Source organism: Stegostoma tigrinum, chromosome 16, assembly GCF_030684315.1.
Source record: "Stegostoma tigrinum isolate sSteTig4 chromosome 16, sSteTig4.hap1, whole genome shotgun sequence".
Taxonomy (NCBI): Eukaryota; Metazoa; Chordata; class Chondrichthyes; order Orectolobiformes; family Stegostomatidae; genus Stegostoma; species Stegostoma tigrinum.
In genome coordinates, this window is record NC_081369.1 from 4120200 (window position 1) to 4143962 (window position 23763).

A 23763-nucleotide genomic window follows, 5' to 3' on the forward strand; every position below is an offset into this window, starting at 1 on the left:
GATGAACACAGCAGGCCAAGCAGCATCTCAGGAGCACAAAAGGTGACGTTTCGGGCCTAGACCCTTCGTCAGAGAGGGGGATGGGGAGAGGGAACTGGAATAAATAGGGAGAGAGGGGGAGGCGGACCGAAGATGGAGAGAAAAGAAGATAGGTAGATGGGGGTGCGGCTTGGGGTGGGAGGAAGGGATGGGTGAGAGGAAGAACAGGTTAGGGAGGCAGAGACAGGTTGGACTGGTTTTGGGATGCAGTGGGTGGGGGGGAAGAGCTGGGCTGGTTGTGTGGTGCAGTGGGGGGAGGGGGCGAATTGGGCTGGTTTAGGGATGCAGTTGGGGAAGGGGAGATTTTGAAACTGGTGAAGTCCACATTGATACCATTAGGCTGCAGGGTTCCCAGGCGGAATATGAGTTGCTGTTCCTGCAACCTTCGGGTGGCATCATTGTGGCACTGCAGGAGGCCCATGATGGACACGTCATCTAAAGAATGGGAGGGGGAGTGGAAGTGGTTGGCGACTGGGAGGTGCAGTAGTTTGTTGCGAACTGAGCGGAGGTGTTCTGCAAAGCGGTCCCCAAGCCTCCGCTTGGTTTCCCCAATGTAGAGGTAGCCACACCGGGTACAGTGGATGCAGTATACCACATTGGCAGATGTGCAGGTGAACCTCTGCTTAATATGGAAAGTCATCTTGGGGCCTGGGATAGGGGTGAGGGAGGAGGTGTGGGGGCAAGTGTAGCATTTCCTGCGGTTGCAGGGGAAGGTGCCGGGTGTGGTGGGGTTGGAGGGCAGTGTGGAGTGAACAAGGGAGTCACGGAGAGAGTGGTCTCTCTGGAAAGCAGACAGGGGTGGGGATGGAAAAATGCCTTGGGTGGTGGGGTCGGATTGTAGATGGCGGAAGTGTCGGAGAATGATGCGTTGTATCCGGAGGTTGGTGGGGTGGTGTGTGAGAATGAGGGGGATCCTCTTTGGGCGGTTGTGGCGGGGGCGGGGTGTGAGGGATGTGTTGCGGGAAATACAGGAGACACGGTCAAGGGCGTTCTCGATCACTGTGGGGGGAAAGTTGCGGTCCTTGAAGAACTTGGACATCTGGGATGTGCGGGAGTGGAATGTCTTATCGTGGGAGCAGATGCGGCAGAGGCGGAGGAATTGGGAATAGGGGATGAATTTTTGCAGGAGGGTGGGTGGGAGGAGGTGTAGAACACCTTTGCAGAACGCTTTGCAGAACACCTCCGCTCAGTTCGCAACAAACAACTGCACCTCCCAGTCGCCAACCACTTCCACTCCCCCTCCCATTCTTTAGATGACATGTCCATCATGGGCCTCCTGCACTGCCACAATGATGCCACCCGAAGGTTGCAGGAACAGCAACTCATATTCCGCCTGGGAACCCTGCAGCCTAATGGTATCAATGTGGACTTCACCAGTTTCAAAATCTCCCCTTCCCCCACCGCATCCCTAAACCAGCCCAATTTGTCCCCTCCCCCCACCGCACCACACAACCAGCCCAGCTCTTCCCCTCCACCCACTGCATCCCAAAACCAGTCCAACCTGTCTCTGCCTCCCTAACCTGTTCTTCCTCTCACCCATCCCCTCCTCCCACCCCAAGCCACACCCCCATCTACCTATCTTCTTTTCTCTCCATCTTCGGTCCGCCTCCCCCTCTCTCCCTATTTATTCCAGAACCCTCACCCCATCCCCCTCTCTGACGAAGGGTCTAGGCCCGAAACATCAGCTTTTGTGCTCCTGAGATGCTGCTTGGCCTGCTGTGTTCATCCAGCCTCACATTTTATTATCTTAGTAATGGAGACTGCTTGTGTGTCTCGGGTTACACACCCACAGTCAGATCCAGCCAGGCTGCATTCCACCTGTGCTAAAATTTCCATGGCAACAAAACAGATCTGCGGAATATCTGATCACCTGCCCATAACATGCCTCAAAATTCAAATGCATCCTCCTTTAATCCAGAATAACGCCTTAAAATGTAGAAGCAGGAGTAGGCCATTCAACCTATTGAGTCTCCTCTGCCGTTCAATGTTTTTCTGGTTGACCTGACAATCCTTAACTTCACCTTCCTGTCTTTTCACTGTTAACCTGGAATCCCCTTCCTGATTAAAAACCTGTCCATCTCAGCCTTGGAAATACTTAACGACCTCTAAGGTTTTGCAGTAGATCTGTAGCTCGGGTTGTGGCTGTTGAGGTTGGTTGGCTCACCAAGCTGGTTTGCTGTTCCACAGACGTTTCGTTACCGTGCTGGGTAACATCCTCAGTGCAGCCTCTGATGGAGTGTAGGTGTGTTTTCCCGCCTGGTTTTTAAACTCCGGGGTCTGTTGAGATGGATTGCCTCACTTCCGGGTTTCCTTCATAGTGGAATGTACATGGGGTCAAGTTCAATGTGTTTATTAACAGCATGCTTCGTGGAGTACAGGCTTCTAGGAATTCCCGTGTCTGTCTCTGCTTTGCTTGTGCCAGGGTTTTGGTGTTGTCCCAGTCAAACTGGTGGTTCTCCACGTGGATTGAGATGAGTGAGTATTGGCCGTGTCTTTTTGTAGCCAGTTGGTGTTCCTGTATTCTTGTTGTTAGTTTTTTCCTGTTTGTCCGATTATAGTGTTTCTCACAGTCTCTGCAGGGGATCTTATAGATGACATTGGCCCTGTCCATGGCAGGGACTGGGTCTTTAGTTCGGGTGAACAGTTGTTGTAGGGTTGATGCAGGCATCTTCTGACCCATTCCAACACTCACAAACGAAGCTGCATGCGAACACTATTTAAACAGGCAACAATACACTACAGCAACACAGGACTACACTAAGAAGAAGAAGAATGCCTCTTCCAGGTTTTCAAGGATAACGGGTATCCAAAAAACATGGGTCAGAAGATGCTTACACGAACAACATCAGGAAGATACTACACACCCTGACACACTCATCACACTGCCCTACATCAGGAACACATTGGAACTCACCACAAGACTCCTACGACCGCTGGGCATCAGAGTGGCACACAAGCCTACATCAACCCTATGACAAGTGCTCACCCGAACTAAAGACCCGCTCCCCGCCATGGAGAGGACCAATGACATCTACAAGATCCCCTGCAGAGACTGTGAGAAACACTATAATCGGACAAACAGGAAAAAACTAACAACAAGAATACAGGAACACCAACTGGCTACAAAAAGACACGACCAATACTCACTCATCTCCATCCACATGGAGAACCACCAATTTGCCCGGGACAACACCAAAACCTTGGGACAAGCAAAGCAGAGACAAGCACGGGAGTTCCTAGAAGCCTGGTACTCCACGAAGAAAGCCATCAGTAAACATATAGAGCTCGACCCCATATACACCCCACTGCGAAGGAAAGTGAGGCAATCCAGCTCAGCGGGCTCCTGAGTTTAAAAACCAGACGGAAAAACACACCAGCTGCTCATCAGAGGCTGCACTGCATTCTGCCCACTTCACTATTCAAAATGTCACAGATGACCTTCTGTCTCAATGCCACACTCCCATTCTCTTCCTTAACCCCATATAGGAAATTAGGGACATAGAAGGAGGAGTAGGCCATTCAGCCCATCCAGCCTGTTCCACCGTTCAATGAGATCCTGGCTGATCTGTGGCCTAACTCCTTATACCTACCGTTGACACATTTCCCTCATTACCTTTGCAAAGGTAAAACGTATCCATCTCAAATTTAAAATCAACACTGATCCAGCATTCACTGCCATTTGTGGAAGCAAAATTCTAAACATCTGGAGCTGTTGGAGCTGGGGGTAGACCCAGTCTGGAGCTTCCATGAGGCTGAGGATGTCATGGATAGCACATTTCATGAGCTGGTCACATCGCAAGTAAGGCTTACACAGGCAGAAAAGTGTTGGGTAAACAGCAGGAAGTAATGGGCAGGAGTAATCGATGGCCATCCACCTCTCAAAATTGTTGGATAATGTTGCGGGGATGGCCTCTCATGGGAAAGCAATGGCCAAGGTTATAGCACAACTCCATGGCAGAGGAGAGAAAAGACTGGGAGAGCTTTAGTGATAGGGAAGTCGATGGTGAGGGGAATTGAGAGGTGGTTCTGTGGCAGCAAAAAACATTCTCTATGGTATGTTGCCTCCCTGATGCCAGGATCAAGGATGTCTTAAGAGTGGTACATGTCAGTATCACCAACATGGGTGAAAAAATGAATGAGGTCCTGTGACAGGAATTTAGCGTGCTAGATTATAGATTAAAGAGAGGGGCTACTAAAGTTACATTTACTCCAATTACTTCCAGTGCCACATTGCTGCTGTGTATGTGAATAAGAAGATAGGTCAGATGAATGTATGGCTAAAGGGATGGTGTAAATGAGTGGGCTTTAGATTTTTGTGTTATTGGGCCAGCTTCTGGGGTAGGTGTACAAGCCGGATGGATTGCACCTGAACCAGAATGGGCCCAATATCCTTTCTGGGAGAACAAGGTGTAGAGCTGGATGAACACAGCAGGCCAAGCAGCATCAGGGGGGCAGGAAGGCTAACGTCAGCTTTCCTGATCCTGATCTCTGAATCCTTTCTGGGAGTTTTGCTTGTGCTGTTGGGGAGGCTTTGAACTAATTTAGCAGGGGGTGGGGCACAGGTCGATGAAAAGTCAGAAGCAAAGTTCAATTAGATGTGGCAAGGAATACAAGAACAGTCCAGTAGGTACAGAAGCATTATAACGCACATGGAAGGTCTACTTTAATGCAAGGAACCTGACTGGCATGGGAAGTGAACTTAAAGCATTGATCAGCACCTGGGAGAATGACATTATTACAACCACTGAGGTATGGTTGAAGGAAGGAAAGGGCTGACAGCTCAACATTCCAGGGTATAGAGGTTTCAAGCATGATAGAGTGGGGATGTAAGAAACTGGGGGCATTACTGATAAAGGAATCCATCGCTGCAGGGATGGGGGGACAGTGTCTTCGAAGGCTCTTTAAATGAGACCATCTGGGGGTACAGCCTAGAAATGAACAGGGAATGATCACTTGGCTGGGATTATACTACAGGCCTGCTAACAAATCACAGAGAGGTGTAACAGGAATAGGGTTATTTCAGTTTGGGATTTCTATTGCTAACATTAACTAGGATCGTTGTAGGTGATATTAATGAGGTCAGCCAGCTGAACCTCAAAGAGTATGAGTTCCCTGTTTCGGGCTGTTGATCTGGTCCCATCAGGGAACCCTGGCTGACAGATATAAACAGGAGGGTCAGGGGTTCTGTTCACTCTCAGAATTGGCTCTGAGGGATCCAGATCAGTGTCAAGGACTCTCCATGTGTAAATAAAGAATGACACGATGACTGGATACCAGCCTCTGTCAAGTTATTTTAATTGTCTTCATCTGAAAGGATTAGACGGAGTGGAGTTTTATGAAGTGCATCCAGGAGTACTATTTGTGCCAGTACATAGACGGTCCTGCTAGAGCCTTAGGGACTGAATCCGATCGAGTGGTTAAAGTGTCAGTGATTGACCATTTTGGGGATAATAACCATCAGTTTCCAAATCACTTTGGAAAGGGACAAGCATAGTGTAGACGTTGTGTCTAACTTGGGTGTGGGCTGATTTCAATCTCGTTAAAGAGGATTTGACAGCTGTTAGAATGCTTATTCTAACGTACATTTTGCTAGAAACCACAGTGAAAAGTTTCCAGTGCCATCTTAAATTATAGAATAGACCAAAACGTAGACTATAAAGGGAGAAAAATAAAGAAACAAAGAAATCGTGTTCAACTTTGCAGTCCTTCTTGTTAAGTGCTGCGCCATTGGCTGTGGGCCTGGTGACCAGCCAGGAATCCCTTCACCATGCTGCCCCTGGAATGAGAGTCACCACTCTTCGGCACCATCCTGCCTCTATTGACACCCTCGCCACCGTGAGTGCTCACCAGATGTCACTAATGCAAACCCCATTGATGCCATCGGTTGCTGCAGCTACTTGCAGGTAAATGTACATTTTGGAAGATGGGAGCCTTTTAAAAGTAGTGCGGTATCAATTCGGGGTCAACGCTTTCCTCCAGGAGTGAAGGGCAAGGACAGCAATTCTAGAGGGTCCTGGATATCAAGGGATATTGATGAGTTTGATAATGAAAAAGAAGAAAGTGTAGTTAGGTACAGTGCTTTAAAACAAGGGAGGCACCTCAAGTGTGTGGAGAGTGTGGGGATTTGTCTGAAAATAGCATTTAAGAGGGCAAAAATGGGCACAAAATACCTTTGGCAGATGATTAAAGAAAACCCTCAAGGCATTTTATGAACACTTTAAGAGAAAGGGGATTAACAGGGAAGGTGTAGGATCTATGAGAGACCAAAAGGACAATTTGTGCTTGGAGGTAGAGGATGTGGGTGAGGTCATAAATGACTATTTCTCAACAGTATTCAGAGGTGAAGGACATTGTAGCTGGAGATTTCAGTTGGAATGGTCAATTCTAGGGCATGTTAAGATTACTAAGGCAGAAGTATTAAATATTTTAGTGAGCATACAGGTGCATAAATTCCCAGGACCTGATGAGGCGTATCCTCGGCTGCAATTGGACGCAAGGGAACAGATTGGTGCGTACACTAACTCAGTGGTTAGCACTGCTGCATCACAGCACCAGGGACCCAGGTTTAATTCCACCCTCAGACAATTGCGTGTGTGGAGTTTGCACATTCTCCCTGTGTCTGCGTGGGTTTCCTCCGGATGGTCTGGTTTCATTCCGCCGTCCAAAGATATGCAGGTTCGGTGGATTAGCCATGGGAAATACAGTGTTATAGAGTAGGAGGTGGGTCTGAGTGGGCTGCTCTTAGAGGGTTGGAGTAGACTCAATGGGCCAAATGGCCTGCTTCCACCCCATACAGAATGCATTCTATGATTGCTGGGACCCTAGAAAAGATATTTAATACTTTGCTGCCTCAGGTGAAGTGCCAGATGGTGAGGGATAGCTAATGTGGTTCCTTTGTTCAAGAAAGGCAGACCTGGTAATTACTGACCAGTTAGTCTGATGTAAGAAAAAACATTCTGAGGGTCAGGATGAATCAAGATTTGGAAAAGGGCAGGGAATGATCAGGGTCAGGCTTTAAGGACTTGTTAGAGGGAGATCCTGTCTGACAAATTTAATTAAGCTTTTTGATAAGATTATAAAATACATTGATTTGGGTAGTGCTTTTGATGTGGTTTTTATGGCCTACAGGCAGGTCTTTGACAAGGTCCAACACAGAAGGCTGGTCCAAAATGTACAAGGCAATAGAATCCAAGGCAAGTTGGCAAATTGGATCCAAACTTGGCTTGCAAACATGTGGCAAAGGGTGACAGTGGATGGTTGATTATGCAATTGGTAACCTGTGACCAGCATTGTACCAAAGGGATCAATGCTGGAACCCTTGCTGTTTGTTCTGTGTATTAATGACTTGGATGTGAATGTAGACAGGTTAGTTAGTAGGTTTGCAGATGACATGAAAATCGGTGGTGTTATTTACAGTGGAGAGGATGGCCTCAGGCTAGTCTGATATTGATCATTTGGCAAATTGGGCCGAGCACTGGGAGATGGAATTTAATTCCAATAAATGTGAGGTGAATGGTAGATCCCTCGCAAATATTGAGGAATAAAGGAGCCTTGATGTACAGGTCCATAGATCCCTGGAGGTGTCAGCACAGGTCGACAGGGTGGTGAAGAAAGTGCACGGGATGCTTACCTTCATTAGACGGGTCATAGAATATAGGAGCAGGGAAGTCTTGTTGCAACTTTAGAAAACTTTGGTTAGGCTACAGATGGAATACGGTTTGCCCTTCTGGTCAGTACACTAGAGGAATGGCATGATTGCACTGGAGAGGCTGTGGAGGAGATTCACCAGGATGGGGTTGGCCTGGGATGAATAGTCTTAGTTATGAGGTGAGACAGCATAGGCTAGGTTTGTTTTCCTTGGAGCAGAGGAGGCTGAGAGGGGATCTGATTGAGGTGCACAAAATAGTTAGAGGCATAGAGAGGGTAGACCATGAGAATATTTTCCCATGGCAGACCAGAGAGCATAAGTTTAAGGTGAGGAGTAAGTGGCTTAGAGGAGTTTTGCTGGAAGGTTTTCTTTTCACTCAGAGTGGGTAAAAATATGGAATGTGCTGCCTGAGAGGGTGGAGGAGGCAGGATCTCTTGCAACATTTAAGAAGCATCTTGATGAGTAATTAAATTGCCAGGGCACAGTAGGCTATAGATCAATTGCAGGTAAATGGGGATTAGTGTAATGTTTGTTGGGTTGACATAGACATGGTGGGACAAAGGTGTAGTAGATCTATGCTGCCTGACTCTGTTTACCATCTGCTGTGCAGAAGTGCTTCCTGAATCATAGAATCCCGACAGTGCAGGAGGAGGCTGTTGTACCATCAAGTCTGCGCTGACCCTTCAAAGAACACCTCGGCCCATCCCCGTAACCTGCCTTGGGATGTTTACCATGGCTAACCCACCTAACCTGCACATCTTTGGACAGTGGGAGGAAATTGGAGGACCCAGAAGAAACCCCCGCAGACAGGGGGAGAATATACAAACTCCCCACTGACAGTTGCCCGAGGGTGGAATTGATCCTGGGTCCCTGGTGCTGCGAGGCTAACCATTGAGCCACTGTGCTGCCCTGAATGGTCTGGCCCCCATTCTCAGACCATGCCTCCAGGTTCCCCAGCCAGTGGAAATAATTTATCTTTATCAACCCTGTCTTTTCCTGTTAATACCTTGATGACTTTTATCAGATCACCCCTTAACCTTCTAAATTCTAGAGAAAACGGGTCTAATTTGTACAACACCTTATAACCGAACCCTTGAAGCCCAGGTATCATTCTTGTAAACCTATGCTGTACTCCCTCCAAGGCCAATACATTCATCCTAAGGTGTGGTTCTCAGATCTGTTCACCAACTCCAAGTCGAGGTTAACCAGAGTTTTGCACAAGTGCAACACAGCTTCTGCATCCTTCTACACCAGTCCTTGATACTGTGCCTTCTACAAATCTACCTATTTCTTTGTTAAATATTTTCAGTAACTGCCTCCACACAACTTTGTGTGGTAGAGATTATCGCAGGCTCACCTCCCTCTAAGTGAAGAAAATTCCTCCTCTTCTTGGTCCCTGCACCCAGTCTGTCCAGCCCGGTTAGAATTGTAAATGTTTCAATGAGGTCCGCTCTCATTCTTCTCAATGCCAGTAAATACAGGTCCAGTCAACCCAATCTGTCGTCCTCCAATGGATGCATCTACCAGCCCAGGAATCAATCTGGTGAATCTTCTCTGCGCTCTCTCAATGGCAAGTTTACTTTTCCATCAGGAGCTCCTTGGTCTAGAACTACAAACCCCTTCGTGAGTTCTTAATTTTACTACTTCTCAAAGTTGGTAGAGGTATTGAGTTGAGTTCCTGGAGGAATTTGAAGGATTCAAATGGGGGAATGCAGTTGGAATTCAGCAATCTGAGCAGCAAATAGAGGTGAAACTCTGTGAGGAGGGATGAAATGGAGGGCTCCTCTTAGAAGGTTTCACCTTGTTTGGGATTTCCAGGGGCATAAGTCCCAGTCTGGGGTGAGCCAGGAGAAATCTCAGAAGATTCTGCTTTGCTACAGAGGTGATGATGAAGTAGTGTTGCTTCTTTCGGTGGCTCAGCTAGGGTGAGGATAACCATCCCAATGTCAGTGAAGATCACAATTGCTCATTCCTTCTATACAATCAGCTCCTTCCAGAGATGGTGATGTTAGCAACACCCCAGAGTTCACTGTCCACAAATATATTTGAGAGATGTCAAAAATCTCTTGACAGCAGGAGAGAGGGTCTTCACACTCCTCTTCTCAGAGAAGACCAGGGTGAAAGGGCATTTGTGCTCACTGGACTATTGAGCATTCCAATGGCAAGGGCCACATCTCGCTTTGCAATGCCTCTCACATAACAGGAAATGACAGTGCAACCAACAAAGGCTTTCATGCACAGAACATACAAGAAATTCCTCTTGGTGAAGGTCCTGGCAACACCTTGGTGCTTTAACGCTCTGCTCTACCTACCATCTTCAAGTCTCCAAGACAAACCGTGACAACTCAGATTGTAGCTCAGAGCCAAGCAGCTTTTTCTCCATTTAATCTCCTCGTGACCTTCTTACACCCCACCACAGAGGTCAGGGAATCTTTAATAAAAGCCATGGATGCACACTACAGACCTGGTGCTAATCATTGGGCAGAGATAGGGATGCTTGGATCTCTTGGGGGAATCTCTGCAATTGATGAAAGAATTGCTGCATATTTTGCTGCGCCCTTCATAACCCCACAATTATGAGGCAAGGTTACATCATGGGGTTAGATATAAAATAAAGAACACTTGACAATGTCCCTGTCAAATAATCCCAGGACAGGTACAGCACTGGGTTTGATACAGATTAAAACTTCCTCTACTCTTCTCAACTGAAATTATAGCTCCCATGACACTGTACCCTTCAAACATTCCCAGGACAGAAATATCGCAGGGTTGGATGCAGAGTAAATGTCGCTCGAGTCTTTTAAACTGAAAGTAAAGCTCTCTTTATTCTTTTGAACTGAACTTAAAGTTCATTCGATACTGTCCTCATCAAACACTCCCCAGTTAGATATGGGGTTAGATACAGAGTAAAGCTCTCCACTCTTTTAAGCTAAAAATGAAGCTCGCTCTGTTCTTTTAAACTGGAAGTTCTGAGGTCCTGAGGAAGGGTCACTGGATCCGAAATGTTAACTGTTTTCTCTTTCACAGAAGCTGCCAGACCTGCTGAGCTTTTCAAGCAACTTTGTTTTTGTTCCTAAACTTCCCCCTAAATTGTTCTTGTTAGACAATCCCAGGATAGTTACAGTATGGAGTTACTTACAGAATAAAGCTCTTTATTTCAAATAAGATAGTTATGAGTTGAATTGACTAAAATGCAGTCGATATTTGTATCCATCTCCCAGATGGAGGTTAACCAGGGTTTTGCACAAGCTGTCGCTCTCTGGGTTTTCCTCACATTTTAATTTTGAAACAATAGAAGACAGAATATGTGTCACTGTCAGGAACATAACAGTGCTGTATCATCACAATGAAAACTATGTCTGCACATAAATAATTCACATATGTTGTACCTGTTTTCTGCCACAGATTCTGTTTAATGTGGTTAAGAAAATAAAGTTTTGACAGCATTTCGGACTGCATGGATCATTTGGAGGGGCAGTTAGAGGTAATAAGGAGTTTAGAAGACCAAGGTAGGGGTGTGATCGGCGGCAGTTTCAGGAAGGTGGAGAACCGCAGACACTGTCAGGCAGGTGGTTGACCACTGGGAAAGATAGGAGAGGTAGCCAGGTAGTGCACGTGTCTTCTGTGGCTATCCCATTTCAAACAGGTGTGTCGTTTTGGATACTGTAATTGGGGATTGCCTCTCAGGGGAGTATAGCACTGACAGCCAGGTTTCTGATACCACGACTGGCTCTAATGTAATGAGGGGTATGTCAGGTGCCAAGCAATCGATTGTGATGGGGGACTGTTTAGTCACGAGTACAGACGGACATATCTGCAGTTTTCAGGCAGACATCAGAATGATGTGTTACCTCCCTGGTGCCAGGATCACGAATGTCTCGGAGAGGGTGCAAAATATTCCAAAAGGGGAGAGGGATCAGCAGGAGATCATTGTGCGCATTGGTACCAATAACATAGGTAAGGGAAGGGATATGGTTCTGCAGACAGAATACAGGAAGCTAGGCAGGGGGTTAAAAAGTAGGTCCTCAAGGGTATTAATATCTGGATTACTCATGGTGCCAGGTGCGAGACAGAGTAGGAATAGGAAGATAGAGCAGATGAATGTGTGAAATGTGTGGCTGAGAAGCTGATGCAGGGGGCAAGGATTCACACTTTTGCATCATTGGTATCTCTTCTGAGTTAGAAGTGACCTGTGCAGGAAGGACAGGTTCCACCTGAATTATGGAAGGGTGCTAATATCCTTGCAGGGAAATTTGCTAATGCACTGAGGAAGGGTCACCGGACCCGAAATGTTAACTCTGTTTTCTCCTCCTCAGATGCTGCCAGACCTGCTGAGCTTTTCCAGCAACTTTGTTTTTGTTCCTGTTTTACAGCATCCGCAGTTCTTTTGGTTTTTAAATTTGCTAATGCTTCTTGGGAGGCTATAAACCAGTAAGACCAGGATTGGGGTTGGGTGTGGGGGGAGGTTGTGGGAACCAAAGTGATAGTGAGAAAAGAGGAAAGGCTGAGGTTGGTACAATAGACAAGGGGAGTAAATGAAACAGTCTAGACAAACAAAAGCTTGGCAAAGAACGAGGTAGGAATGATAAATTACACTGCATTTACTTCAATGGCCAAAGGCTTGACAGGTAAGGCAGGTGACCTCAGGGCATGGTTGGAAACATGGGACTGGGATATCATAGCTATTACAGAAACATGGCTGAGGGGTGGACAGGACTGGCAGTTTGAGGTAACAAAGTGTGGAGCTGGAGGAACACAACAGGCCAGGCAGTATCAGAGGAGCAGGAAAGCTGACATTTCAGGTCTGGACCATTCTTCAGAAAAATTTGTTCCTCCAGCTCCACACCCAAACTGCCAGTCAAGAGAGAGAATAGGGCCCCTTAAAGATCAACAAGGCCATCTGTGTGTGGAACCACAGGAGATGGGTGAGATACTAAACAAGTAGTTCACATCAATATTTACTTTACAGAAGGACATGGAAGCTGCAGAACTTGGGGAAATAAACAGTGATACCATGAAAAAGTGTCCACGTTAGAGAAGAGGACGTGCTGAGGTCTTAAAATGCATAAAGGTGGTTAAATCCCCAGGACATGAACAAGTGTTTCCCAGAACTTCATGGAAAGCTAGGGAAGGGATTTCTGGGCCTCTTGCTGCGATATTTGTATCATCAATAGCTACAGGTGAGGTGCCAGAAGACTGGAGGTTGGCTAATGTGATGCCATTATTTAAGAAAGGTGGTAAGGAAAAACTAGGGAGCTATAGATTGGTGAGACTTACATCAGTGGTGTGAAGTTGTTGGAGGGGATTCTGAGGGGCAGAATTTATGTGCATGTTTGAAAGACAAGAACTGATTAAGGATAACAGTATGGCTGTATGCGTGGGAAGTCATGTCTCACTAACTTGATAGAGTTTTTTGAAGAGGTGACAAACCAGATTGACAAATACAGATTGGTAGACATTATCTACATGGATTTTAATAAAGTATTCAACGAAGTTTCCTATTGTGGACTGGTAAGTAAGGTTAGGTCACATGGGAATTTAGCTATTTGGATACAAAATTGGCTTGAAGGTAGGAGACAAAGGGTGGCGTTGGAGGGATGTTTTTCAGACCGGAGGTCTGTGACCAGCGGTGTGCCACAAGGATCAATGCTGGGTCCAATGCTTTTCATCATATATATAAATGATTCAGATTTAATAGAGAAGGTTTGGTTAGTAAGTTTGCAGATGACACCAAAATAGGTGGACAGTGAAGAAGGTTATCTCAGAGTAAATGAGGACCAGGACTTGATGGGCCAATGAGTCAAGGAGTTGCAGATGGAGTTTAATTTAGATAAATGTGAGGTGTTGCATTTTGGCAAGGCAAACCAGGGCCAGAGCTTATGCAGTAAATAGTAGGGCCCTAAGGTGTGTTGCCAAACAAAGACACCTAGGGGTGCAGGTACATAGTTCCTTGAAAGCGAAATCCCAGACAGACAGGGTGGTGAAGAAGGGGTTTGACACTTCATCAGAGGCTGCACTGATGATGTTACCCAGCAGGGTAATGAAACATCTGCAGAACAATGAACTTGCTCGGTGAGCCAGCCAACCTGAACATCCACAACCCGAGTTACAAATCTACTCTAAAATCTTATTTGGCAGCTTACCTTAATTGGTATAATATTGTGTAGAAGTTGGACGTTATGTTGGGTATGCCATGTACAGGACATTTGTGAGGTCACTTTTAGAATTCTGCGTTCAATTCTGGTTGTCCTTTAATAGGGAGGATGATGTTAAACTTGAGAGGGAGCAGAAAAGGATTACAAGGATGTTGCCAGGACTGGAGGGTTTGAGATATAAGGAGAGGCTGAATAGGCTGGGGCTATTTTCCCTGGAGCATCAGAGACTGAGGGGGTGACCTAGTGGAGGTTCATAAAAATCATGAGGCGCATGGATAGGGTGAATAGCCAAGGTCTTTTTCCTAGGGTGGGAGAGTCCAAAACCAGGGGGCATAGGTTTAAGGTGAAAGGGTAAAAATTTAAAAAGGACCAAAGGGGCAACTTTTTCATGCAGAGGCTGGTGCACATATGGAACAAGCTGCCAGAGGAGGTGTTGGAGGCTGGTACAATTGCAACATTTAAAGGGCATTTGGATCGGAACATGAATAGGAACGGTTTAGAGGGATATGGGCCAAATGCTGGCAAATGGGACTAGGTCACATTAGGATTATATTCGGCATGACGAGTCAGACTGAAGAGTCTGTTTCTGTGCTGCATGACTCTTGACTCATTAGGTCCTCAGGACATCTCATAAAATGGTTCGTGTTCAGCCAAGTATTCTTTGAAGTGTTGCCATTTCTGTAGAGTAAGGAAATGATGTCAGTCTGCACACAGCAATCTCTCACAACCGAAAGATAAATAATGAATGACAGGAAATGACCCTCTGATCACATAATTGTGGTATCCCAATGAAGACTGTCTCACTCCCACCTGAAACCATGTGCTCTACTGAAGGAAGCAGAGATTCCTAGCTATCTTAAGGAAAAGGACTTCCAGGATCCCTCTGTTCAATTGGAGGTCACCACTTGATTGGTCCTGACACCAGAACCACATCTTCAGAAGCTTGATGTTGCGCTCATCTATTGTCCTACCAAGCTGGGGACATTGTTCGTATTGGGACTGTCTGGAGCTCCTGTACCTGGGTTAAAAGCTGCCTCCTCAAGTCACATTCCTTGTCCTAAAGGATCCATCCACAGTTTGAGGTTGCAATGAAGATCTGCAACTGCTTGAACTGCTGGAGAATGACTGTGTCATGCCGGCGACCAGGAATGCAGGTATATGTGGAAGAAATGCTAAGTGGGTTGGTTGAACAGAATGAGTGTAGGCCCTTCCTATTGGTTAATCTCACTGGTTCACCACTGGGCATACAGATGACCACATGAATGCCATGGATGATGCCTTGCATCTGAGGGCATTAAGTGATGGCATAAAGTCTTTTGTCCTCTGTCTTTGTGAGGAGGCATCTGATGCTAAATGAGTGTGATTATCCATCAGTAACATATGGAATGTCAAGCTGCTAAGGAGATGCAGTATCAAGAATGGATGGAATGTACGAACATAATAGATCATCAGACAATAAAGTCAGAGTTGGGACAATACAAAAAGACAGGTGCTTTATTTGAATGCACACAGTATTCCCAACAAAGTGGATGAATTAATAGAAATGAATGAGAATTATATGATAGCCATTGCATTGATGTGGTTATAAGGTGACCAAAGCTTATGTCAAGATAATTTGACATCCAAGAAGGGCAGGAAGAAATTGTGGCTTGGCTACGTTAACCAAGAATGAGAAGTGATCTTAATTTAATAAGTCAAGGCATAGTCTCAGTTTGAATGGAGATAAGTGACAAGGAATGTGAGACATTGTCAGGAACAGTTGATAGAAGGTACATAGTAGGACAGAATATACATTGAGAAATAATGAGAAGTTGTAAGAAAGATGATGCAAGCATTGTGGACAATTTAACTTTTCAGTTACATTGAACAAAACAAACTGGCAATGTTAGCCTGGAGATTAAATGCATTTGGGATAACTTTTTAGATGCATTCTCATAGCAACCAGCAAGCAAGCTATTTTAGACTTAGTAATTTTGAAAACAGAGATAGGATTAATTATTGACCCCACAGTTAAATATGTTCTCAGCACGAATGCACATAACTTGATGAAATTTTTCATTGCATTTGAGGATGAGAAATGTGAGTCCAAAACTAGAATCTTAAAATTAAATAAAAGCAATTACAAGGATATAAAGACAGAATTAGCTAAAGCAGGCTGAATAAATAGGTTAAAAGGGCAGATGGTAGCGGATTAGTTGCAGACGTTCATGGATGTATCTCATGACTCTCAACAAAGATAAATAGCATTAAAGAGAAAACTGTCAAGGATGAACTATGTGTGGTTCACTAAGGAAATTAAGAAAGTTTTGGTTTCAAACTAAGAGCAATCTCTGCAAAGATTCTTTGTAGCTCATGAAATTGGAAACATTTTAGAAACCAACTAAGGCTGATGAAAAATACAAATACAGCAGGAGAAATTGGGGTGGAAAGGAAAACTAACAGGAAATATATTTTAAAAGACAATAAAGCATTTACAAGTATATAAAAAGGAAGAAAATAGCTAAAGTAAATGTTAGACAACAAAGTGTGGGGCTGGATGAACACAGCAGGCCAAGCAGCATCTCAGGAGCACAAAAGCTGATGTTTCGGGCCTGGACCCTTCATCAGAGAGGGGGATGGGGAGAGGGTTCTGGAATAAATAGGGAGCGAGGGGGAGGCGGATCGAAGATGGAGAGAAAAGAAGATAGGTGGAGAGGAGAGTATAGGTGGGGAGGTAGGGAGGGGATAGGTCAGTCCAGGGAAGATGGACAGGTCAAGGAGGCGGGATGAGGTGGTAGGTAGGAAATGGAGGTGCGGCTTGAGGTGGGAGAAAGGGATGGGTGAGAGGAAGAACAGGTTAGGAAAGGGGAGACAGGCTGAGCTGGTTTTGGGATGCAGTGGGGGGAGGGGAAAAACTGGGCTAGTTTTGCGATGCATCATTGTGGCACTGCAGGAGGCCCATGATGGACATGTCGTCTGAGGAATGGGAGGGGGAGTTAAAATGTATCTGGGACTGGGAGGTGCAGTTGTTTGTTGTGAACCGAGCGGAGGTGTTCTGCAAAGCGGTCCCCCCAAGCCTCCGCTTGGTTTCCCCGATGTAGAGGAAGCCACACCTGATACAATGGATACAATATACCACATTGGCAGATGTGCAGGTGAACATCTGCTTGTTATGGAAGGACATCTTGGGGCCTGGGATAGGGGTGAGGGAGGAGGTGTGGGGGCAAGTGTAGCACTTCCTGCGGTTGCAGGGGAAGGTGCCAGGTGTGGTGGGGTTGGAGGGGAGTGTGGAGCGGACAAGGGAGTCGCGGAGAGAGTGGTCTCTCGGGAAGGCAGACAAGGGTGGGGTTGGAAAAATAGCTTGGGTGGTGGGGTCGGATTGTAGATGGCGTAAGTGTCAGAGGATGATACGTTGTATCCGGAGGTTGGTGGGGTGGTATGTGAGAGCCGGGGGATCCTCTGGGGGCGGTTGTGGCGGGGGTGGGGTGTGAGGGATGTGTTGCGGGAAATGCGGGAGACGTGGTCAAGGGCGTTCTCGACCACTGCGGGCGTAAGGTTGTGGTCCTTGAAGAACATGGACATCTGGGATGTACGGGAGTGGAATGCCTCATCCTCGGAGCAGATGCAGTGGAGGCGGAGGAATTGGGAAGAGGGGATGGAATTTTTGCAGGAGGGTGTGTGGGAGGAGGTATATTCTAGGTAGCTGTGGGAGTCAGTGGGCTTGAAATGGACATCAGTTTCTAGCTGGTTGCCTGAGATGGAGAGACTGAGAGGTCCAGGAAGGTGAGGGATGTGTTGGAGATGGCCCAGGTGAACTGAAGGTTGGGGTGGAAGGTGTTGGTGAAGTGGATGAACTGTTCGAGCTCCTCTGGGGAGCAAGATGCAGCGCTGATACAGTCAACAATGTAACGGAGGAAGAGATGGGGTTTGGGGCCTGTGTAGGTGCGCAAGAGGGACTGTTCCACATAACCAACAAAGAGGCAGGCGTAGCTTGGGCCCAATCGGGTACCCATGGCCACCCGCTTTGTCTGTAGGAAGTGGGAGGAATCGAAAGAGAAGTTGTTGAGGGTGAGGACGAGTTTGGTTAGGCAGATGAGGGTGTCGGTGGAGGGGGACTGGTCGGGCCTGTGGGACAGGAAGAAGCGGAGGGCCTTGAGGCCATCTGCATGAGGAATACAGGTGTATAGGGACTGGATGTCCATGGTGAAAATGAGGTGTTGGGGGCCAGGGAATTAGAAGTCCTGGAGGAGGTGGAGGGCGTGGGTGGTGTCACGGATGTAAGTAGGGAGTTGCTGGACCAAAGGGGAGAAAATGGAGTCCAGATAGGTGGAGATGAGTTCGGTGGGGCAGGAACAGGCTGAGACAATGGGTCAACCAGGGCAGGCAGGTTTGTGGATTTTGGGAAGGAGATAGAAACGGGCCATGCGGGGTTGGGGAACAATGAGGTTGGAGGCTGTGGGTGGGAGGTCCCCTGAGGTGATGAGGTCATGGATGGTGTTGGAGATGATGGTTTGGTGCTTGGGGCTGGGGTCATGGTCAAGGGGGCGGTAGGAGGTGGTGTCGGAGAGTTGGCGTTTGGCCTCGGCGATGTAGAGGTCAGTGCACCATCGGAACCCTACCCACAGCCGATGACCACATCGCTCCGCCCACAACCTCCACAGCCAGCAACCCCAGAGAAGACAGCCACACTGAGCCCTGCCGCATCTTCACCTTCCCCCCAGACCTCCCACTGACTGAGGACGAACGGTCAGTCCTAAGCAAGGGGCTCACGTTTGTCCCCCTACAACCACACATCAACGAATACCGTCACGTTTGGACATCGAGCAGTTTTTCCGCCGTCTTCGTCTCCATGCTTACTTCTTCAACCGGGAACCGAACCCTCCCTCCACTGACCCCTTCACCCATCTCCAACACAAGTCCTCTTCCTGGACACTACCCCCAGGCCTCCTACCCTCCCTCGACCTCCTCATCTCCAACTGCCGTTGAGACATCAACCACCTCAACCTCTCCACCCCTCTCACCCACTCCAACCTCTCCCCCGCAGAACAGGCAGCCCTCCGCTCCCTCCGCTCCAACCCCAACCTCACCATCAAACCTGCAGACAAGGGTGGCGCAGTGGTAGTACGGCGCACTGACCTCTACATCGCTGAGGCCACCCCACCGAACTCATCTCCACCTATCTGGACTCCATTTTCTCCCCTTTGGTCCAGGAACTCCCTACTTACGTCCGTGACACCACTCACACCCTCCACCTCCTCCAGGACTTCCAATTCCCTGGCCCCCAACACCTCATTTTCACCATGGACGTCCAGTCCCTAAATACCTGTATTCCTCATGCAGATGGGGTCTCGGCCCTGCGCTTTGTCCTGTCCCACAGGCCCGACCAATCCCCCTCCACTGACACCCTCATCCGCCTAACCAAACTCGTCCTCACCCTCAACAACTTCTCTTTCGATTCCTCCCACTTCCTACAGACAAAGCGGGTGGCCATGGGTACCCGCATGGGCCCCAGCTATACCTGCCTCTTTGTAGGTTACGTGGAACAGTCCCTCTTCCGCACTTACTCAGGCCCCAAACCCCACCTCTTCCTCCGTTACATTGATGACTGTATCGGCACTGCCTCTTGCTCCCCAGAGGAGCTCGAACAGTTCATCCTCTTCAGCAACACCTTCCACCCCAACCTCAAGTTCACCTGGACCATCTCCAACACATCCTTCACCTTCGTGGGCCTCTCAGACTCCATCTCAGGTAACCAGCTAGAAACTGATGTCCACTTCAAGCCCACCGACTCCCACAGCTACCTAGAATACATCTCCTCCCACCCACCCTCCTGCAAAAATTCCATCCCTATTCCCAATTCCTCCGCCTCTGCTGCATCTGTTCCCAGGATTAGGCACTCCACTCCCGTACATCCCAGATGTCCTAAGAGGTGAGACTGACCAATTAATAATGTGAAACAAGGAAACAGTAGAGTCTTTGAACAAGTACTTCAAGTCTATCTTCACAACAGAAGACAGAAAATATGTCCCACGAATAATAAAAAGGGGTTAAAAGGAAGACACAAACTTAAAACAATCATTAGCACTACAGAAACTGTACCAGAAAACTAAAGGGACTGAAGTCTGGAAGTGCACTGGGCTGGGAGAAGAAGTGACTACAAAAATAATGTATGCATTGGTTGCAATCTTCCAAATTTCCTACTCAATAGTTGATAGAGGGTGTGATACAATAGCAGGGATTGGGTAACAATCAGCAAACAGGGAGTTGAAATAAATGCTTTCTTTCAGGTTGTAGAACGAACTGGTGAACTGCCAGAGTGGTCAGTGCTCAGATCTCAACAACTTACCATCTACATCAATGACTTGGATGGAGGGACTGACCATATGGCAGCCAAGGTTGCAGATGATTCAAATCTCAGTTGCAAAACAAGCCGTGAAGAGGAGACACAGAATCAAGAAAGAGCTACAAAGAGTATAAAAGTACAACCAAAAATTTGGCAGATGGAGTGGGAAATGTGAGGTTGTCCACTTTGGCTGGAAGAATAGAGAAGCGGAATATTTCTGAATGGAGAGAGAGTGCAGAATGCTGCAAAACAGAGGGATCAGGGTGTCCTTGTGCTTGAAATACCGTGTTATTGTGGAGGTAGCACAAGTAATTGGCAAGGCGAATGGAATGTTGACCTTTACGATAAGAATGGTGAAATATAAAAGTAGTGCAAACCGTTGAACTCAAGAAAGGCAGCAGCTGACAATGGGAGGAAGATTCATGGAGTTTGGGCACAGTGATTACGAGCAGTGGCATCTTCCACAGGAGAGTCAGAGACCCTGCCATCTGGAGGGTAGAGAGGACTGAGGGGGCAGGAAGACCATAGGAGACATATTCTCAACACAGGCTGTGAGAAACAGGAACTGGAGCAGGCCATATGGCCCACTGAGAATCATGACCCTCGTTGCTCTCCCTGGCCTTAGCTGGGATTACCCTCGCAGTTGTGCCCATTCTGCTCCTGCCATTGCAATGCCAGCTGGATGGCGACCTCGAACTGCCTATTGTGTTGTCCAGAGATAATTGGATGCTGGAGAATCCGAGATAATAAAGTGTGGAGCTGGATGAACACAGTAGGCCAAGCTTTTGTGCTGCTAAAATGCTGTTTGGCCTGCTGTGTTCATCCAGCTCCACATTTTCTTATTGTGTTACCCACTCTGGCTGCCACCCACTAAGCGCCCAGAGGCGTGTTCTCTCTCTCTCCAGAGGTGCTCAGACCTGTTGTGTATTTGCAGTATTTCCTGTTTCTATATTGCTGAGTTGCCGGTTTACATTTTTTTTCCACATCCGATATTTCAGGTCAACGGCGTTTCCTACAAAAATGAAGAGGCACTCGTGAACCTTCCACCCAAAGCGTAAAGGGCAGTTCACAGTTTGCGGCTGGGGTCGACAGAACAAAAAATGATTTCTGATTTCATTGTAGTCCTGCAAAACGGTGAAGGATGGCGTTACCTTCGGACTGTTTTCCCCTGAGGATAGCCGGGATGCTGTTATCCCCGATTCCAATCACATAACCCACAGCAAAACTGAGTGAGATCCTGCTTTTGTGTGCCTGACCCATCCCCCGCACCAGACGTCAGCCCCGGCTGCTTAATTCCTAGAAGCAGGGAGGGTTGGAGGGCGGAACAGGGAGCCCGGTGTAGAAGTGTGCATTCTGCTTGGAGCTGCGCTGTACCCATGGCTGAGAAAGGTGGCAGGTAAGGAGGGTCTCTTCCACACCCCGTCTCCAAACGCTGGCTCCCCACCCACTGCTCAGGTAGTAACCAACATCTGTGTCAATTTCACTGCGCGATCCCCATGGAGACGGCGCGAGATGCTCCTGCCTGTGCTTCCTTGAAACCAGGAGGGGCTGTATGTGTGTGTCTCTGTCTGTGTGTGTGTGTGTGTGTGTGTGTGTGGGGGGGGGGGTGATGAATAGTGTGTGCGCGTACCTTCACCGCTGCCATGTGCTTTCCCTTGCATTGCGATTGATCCGTATCCAAATCCGAATGTTATTCGGTTTTTTTTTTAACAGATTAACGAGGCAGTCATTTTTACAAACTAACTTTTTCCTCGTTGTCTTGTGCAAATGAAGGGATGACTCCTGGGGCCTTTGTTGTTTAGAAATCTGAGTCTCTGTGATTGCAGGCACAGTCAACGGGGTCTTGGGGGTACTCTCTCCCATACCCAACATTTGGCTCCAATTACTGATTCTCTGGAAGCTGGGAACTCAAGTCCGAAGCTCAGCTCCACTTTCTATTCTTTTTTGAGATCCCGGTGTTACTGGCATTTGTTGTCTGTCCCAAATTACCCCTGAACTGGATGGTTTGTTGGGTCATTTCAGAGGACAGTTGGAGTCATATGTCGGTCAGACCAGGAATGGTGATATATCCTTCTCTAGTAGGAGTTACAGCAGTCAGAATTAGTTTCATGGTCACCATTGTTGAGACAAAGGTGAGATTACAGATGCAGTGGAGGAATTTGAACCCATGTTCCGTGTTCCCAGACCACTATCCTGGCCTCTTGATTATTGGTCCAGTGGCATCACCTCAATGTCATTATACCCGCAAGCTTGGGCGCAATTAACTCAACACCAGGTACCCCCAAAATTCAGGAGACAATGCTGGAGATTTCTGGATTTATTCTGTTTGCCCGTTTTTTTTGCATATATTGTTCTGTATTGAAATAGGCCATTCAGCCCAGCTGGTCAATACAGCTGTTTGTTTTTTACACAAGCCTCTGACTGCCCTTAACCTCAGTGGATCCCACATCCTTCTATTCCTTTCTCCCTTATATACTTATTCAAGGAAAGAGGAAAGGACGAAACAGAGAGCTTTAGCCCAGTCAGAAAACACTGGAGTCTATCATTAAAGAAGTCTTAACAAGGCACTTAGAAAATTATAATAGGACATGACAACGTCAGCATGGTTTTCTGAAAGGGAAATTGTGTTTGACGAGTTTATTTGATTTTGAGTATATAGGAAGTCAGGTAAATAATGGAGAGCTAGTAGATGTTGCATGCTTAGACTTCCAAAACACATTCAATAGAGTATGACACCAGAGGTTAATTTGCAAGATAACGTTTCTTGGAATATTGAGTAATATATTACTACAGATCGGTTAACAAACAAGGAACAGGGATATCTGGTGCACTTTCAGTTGGCAGGCAATGTGGCAAGGATCAGTGGTGAGACCTCAATTATTTATAATCTAAATTAATGACTCATGAAGAAACTGAGGGTGATGCACCTTAAATTGCCTACAATACAGAGCTTGATGGCAGTGGAACCTCTGCATGGAATGCAGAAGCTGTAAAGAAATAGGCAGTTTAGCAAATGGGCAGCAAATTAGTAGATGGAGTTAATTTGAGGACTGAGGGATGACTCAATTTGATCATGACAATCATAAAGCAGAAGAAATTTTTAAAAATGTGGAACTTCTAAGTATTGATGCTCAGAGGTTGTACTCATACAAGTAACAAAGGAAATTGGCATGCAAGTGCAGCAAACAGTGGGGAAGGCAAATATCATATTGGCCTTTATTGCGGGGCAAATGTATAATTTCAGAAGGATATTGATAGACTAGGTGAATGGACAAAACTGTGGCAGATAGATTTCAATGTAAACAAGTGTATCCATTTTGGACCAAATAAAAATGATAGATCAGGGTATTTTCTAGATGATGTGAAGTTAAACGCAATGAATATCCAGAGACTCGGGGTTCAGATGCATGGATCCTTAAAATGCCACAAGCAGAAAATATCTAATGCAACAGGCCTTTATATCTAGAGGACTGGAGTACAAGAAGTGTAAGGTTATGCTTTAGTTATACAAAACCCTGGTTAGACTCCACATGGAGTACTATTAGCAGATCTGGGCACCACACCTTAGGGAGGATAGATCAGCCTGTGTAGGTTCACAG

At 46.9% G+C, this 23763-nt stretch overlaps 1 protein-coding gene across 1 annotated transcript in view; it reads left to right on the top strand.

The window, feature by feature from the left end:
* Positions 1-21064: 21064 nt before the first annotated feature.
* pnp6 (purine nucleoside phosphorylase 6) overlaps positions 21065-23763 on the top strand; it is a 62262-nt gene continuing 59563 nt past the window's right edge. Inside the window, exon 1 of the mRNA XM_048547185.2 lies at positions 21065-21560. Coding sequence (XP_048403142.1) covers positions 21541-21560 — 20 coding nt within the window. The 5' untranslated portion in view covers positions 21065-21540. The remainder of the gene's footprint in view (positions 21561-23763) is intronic.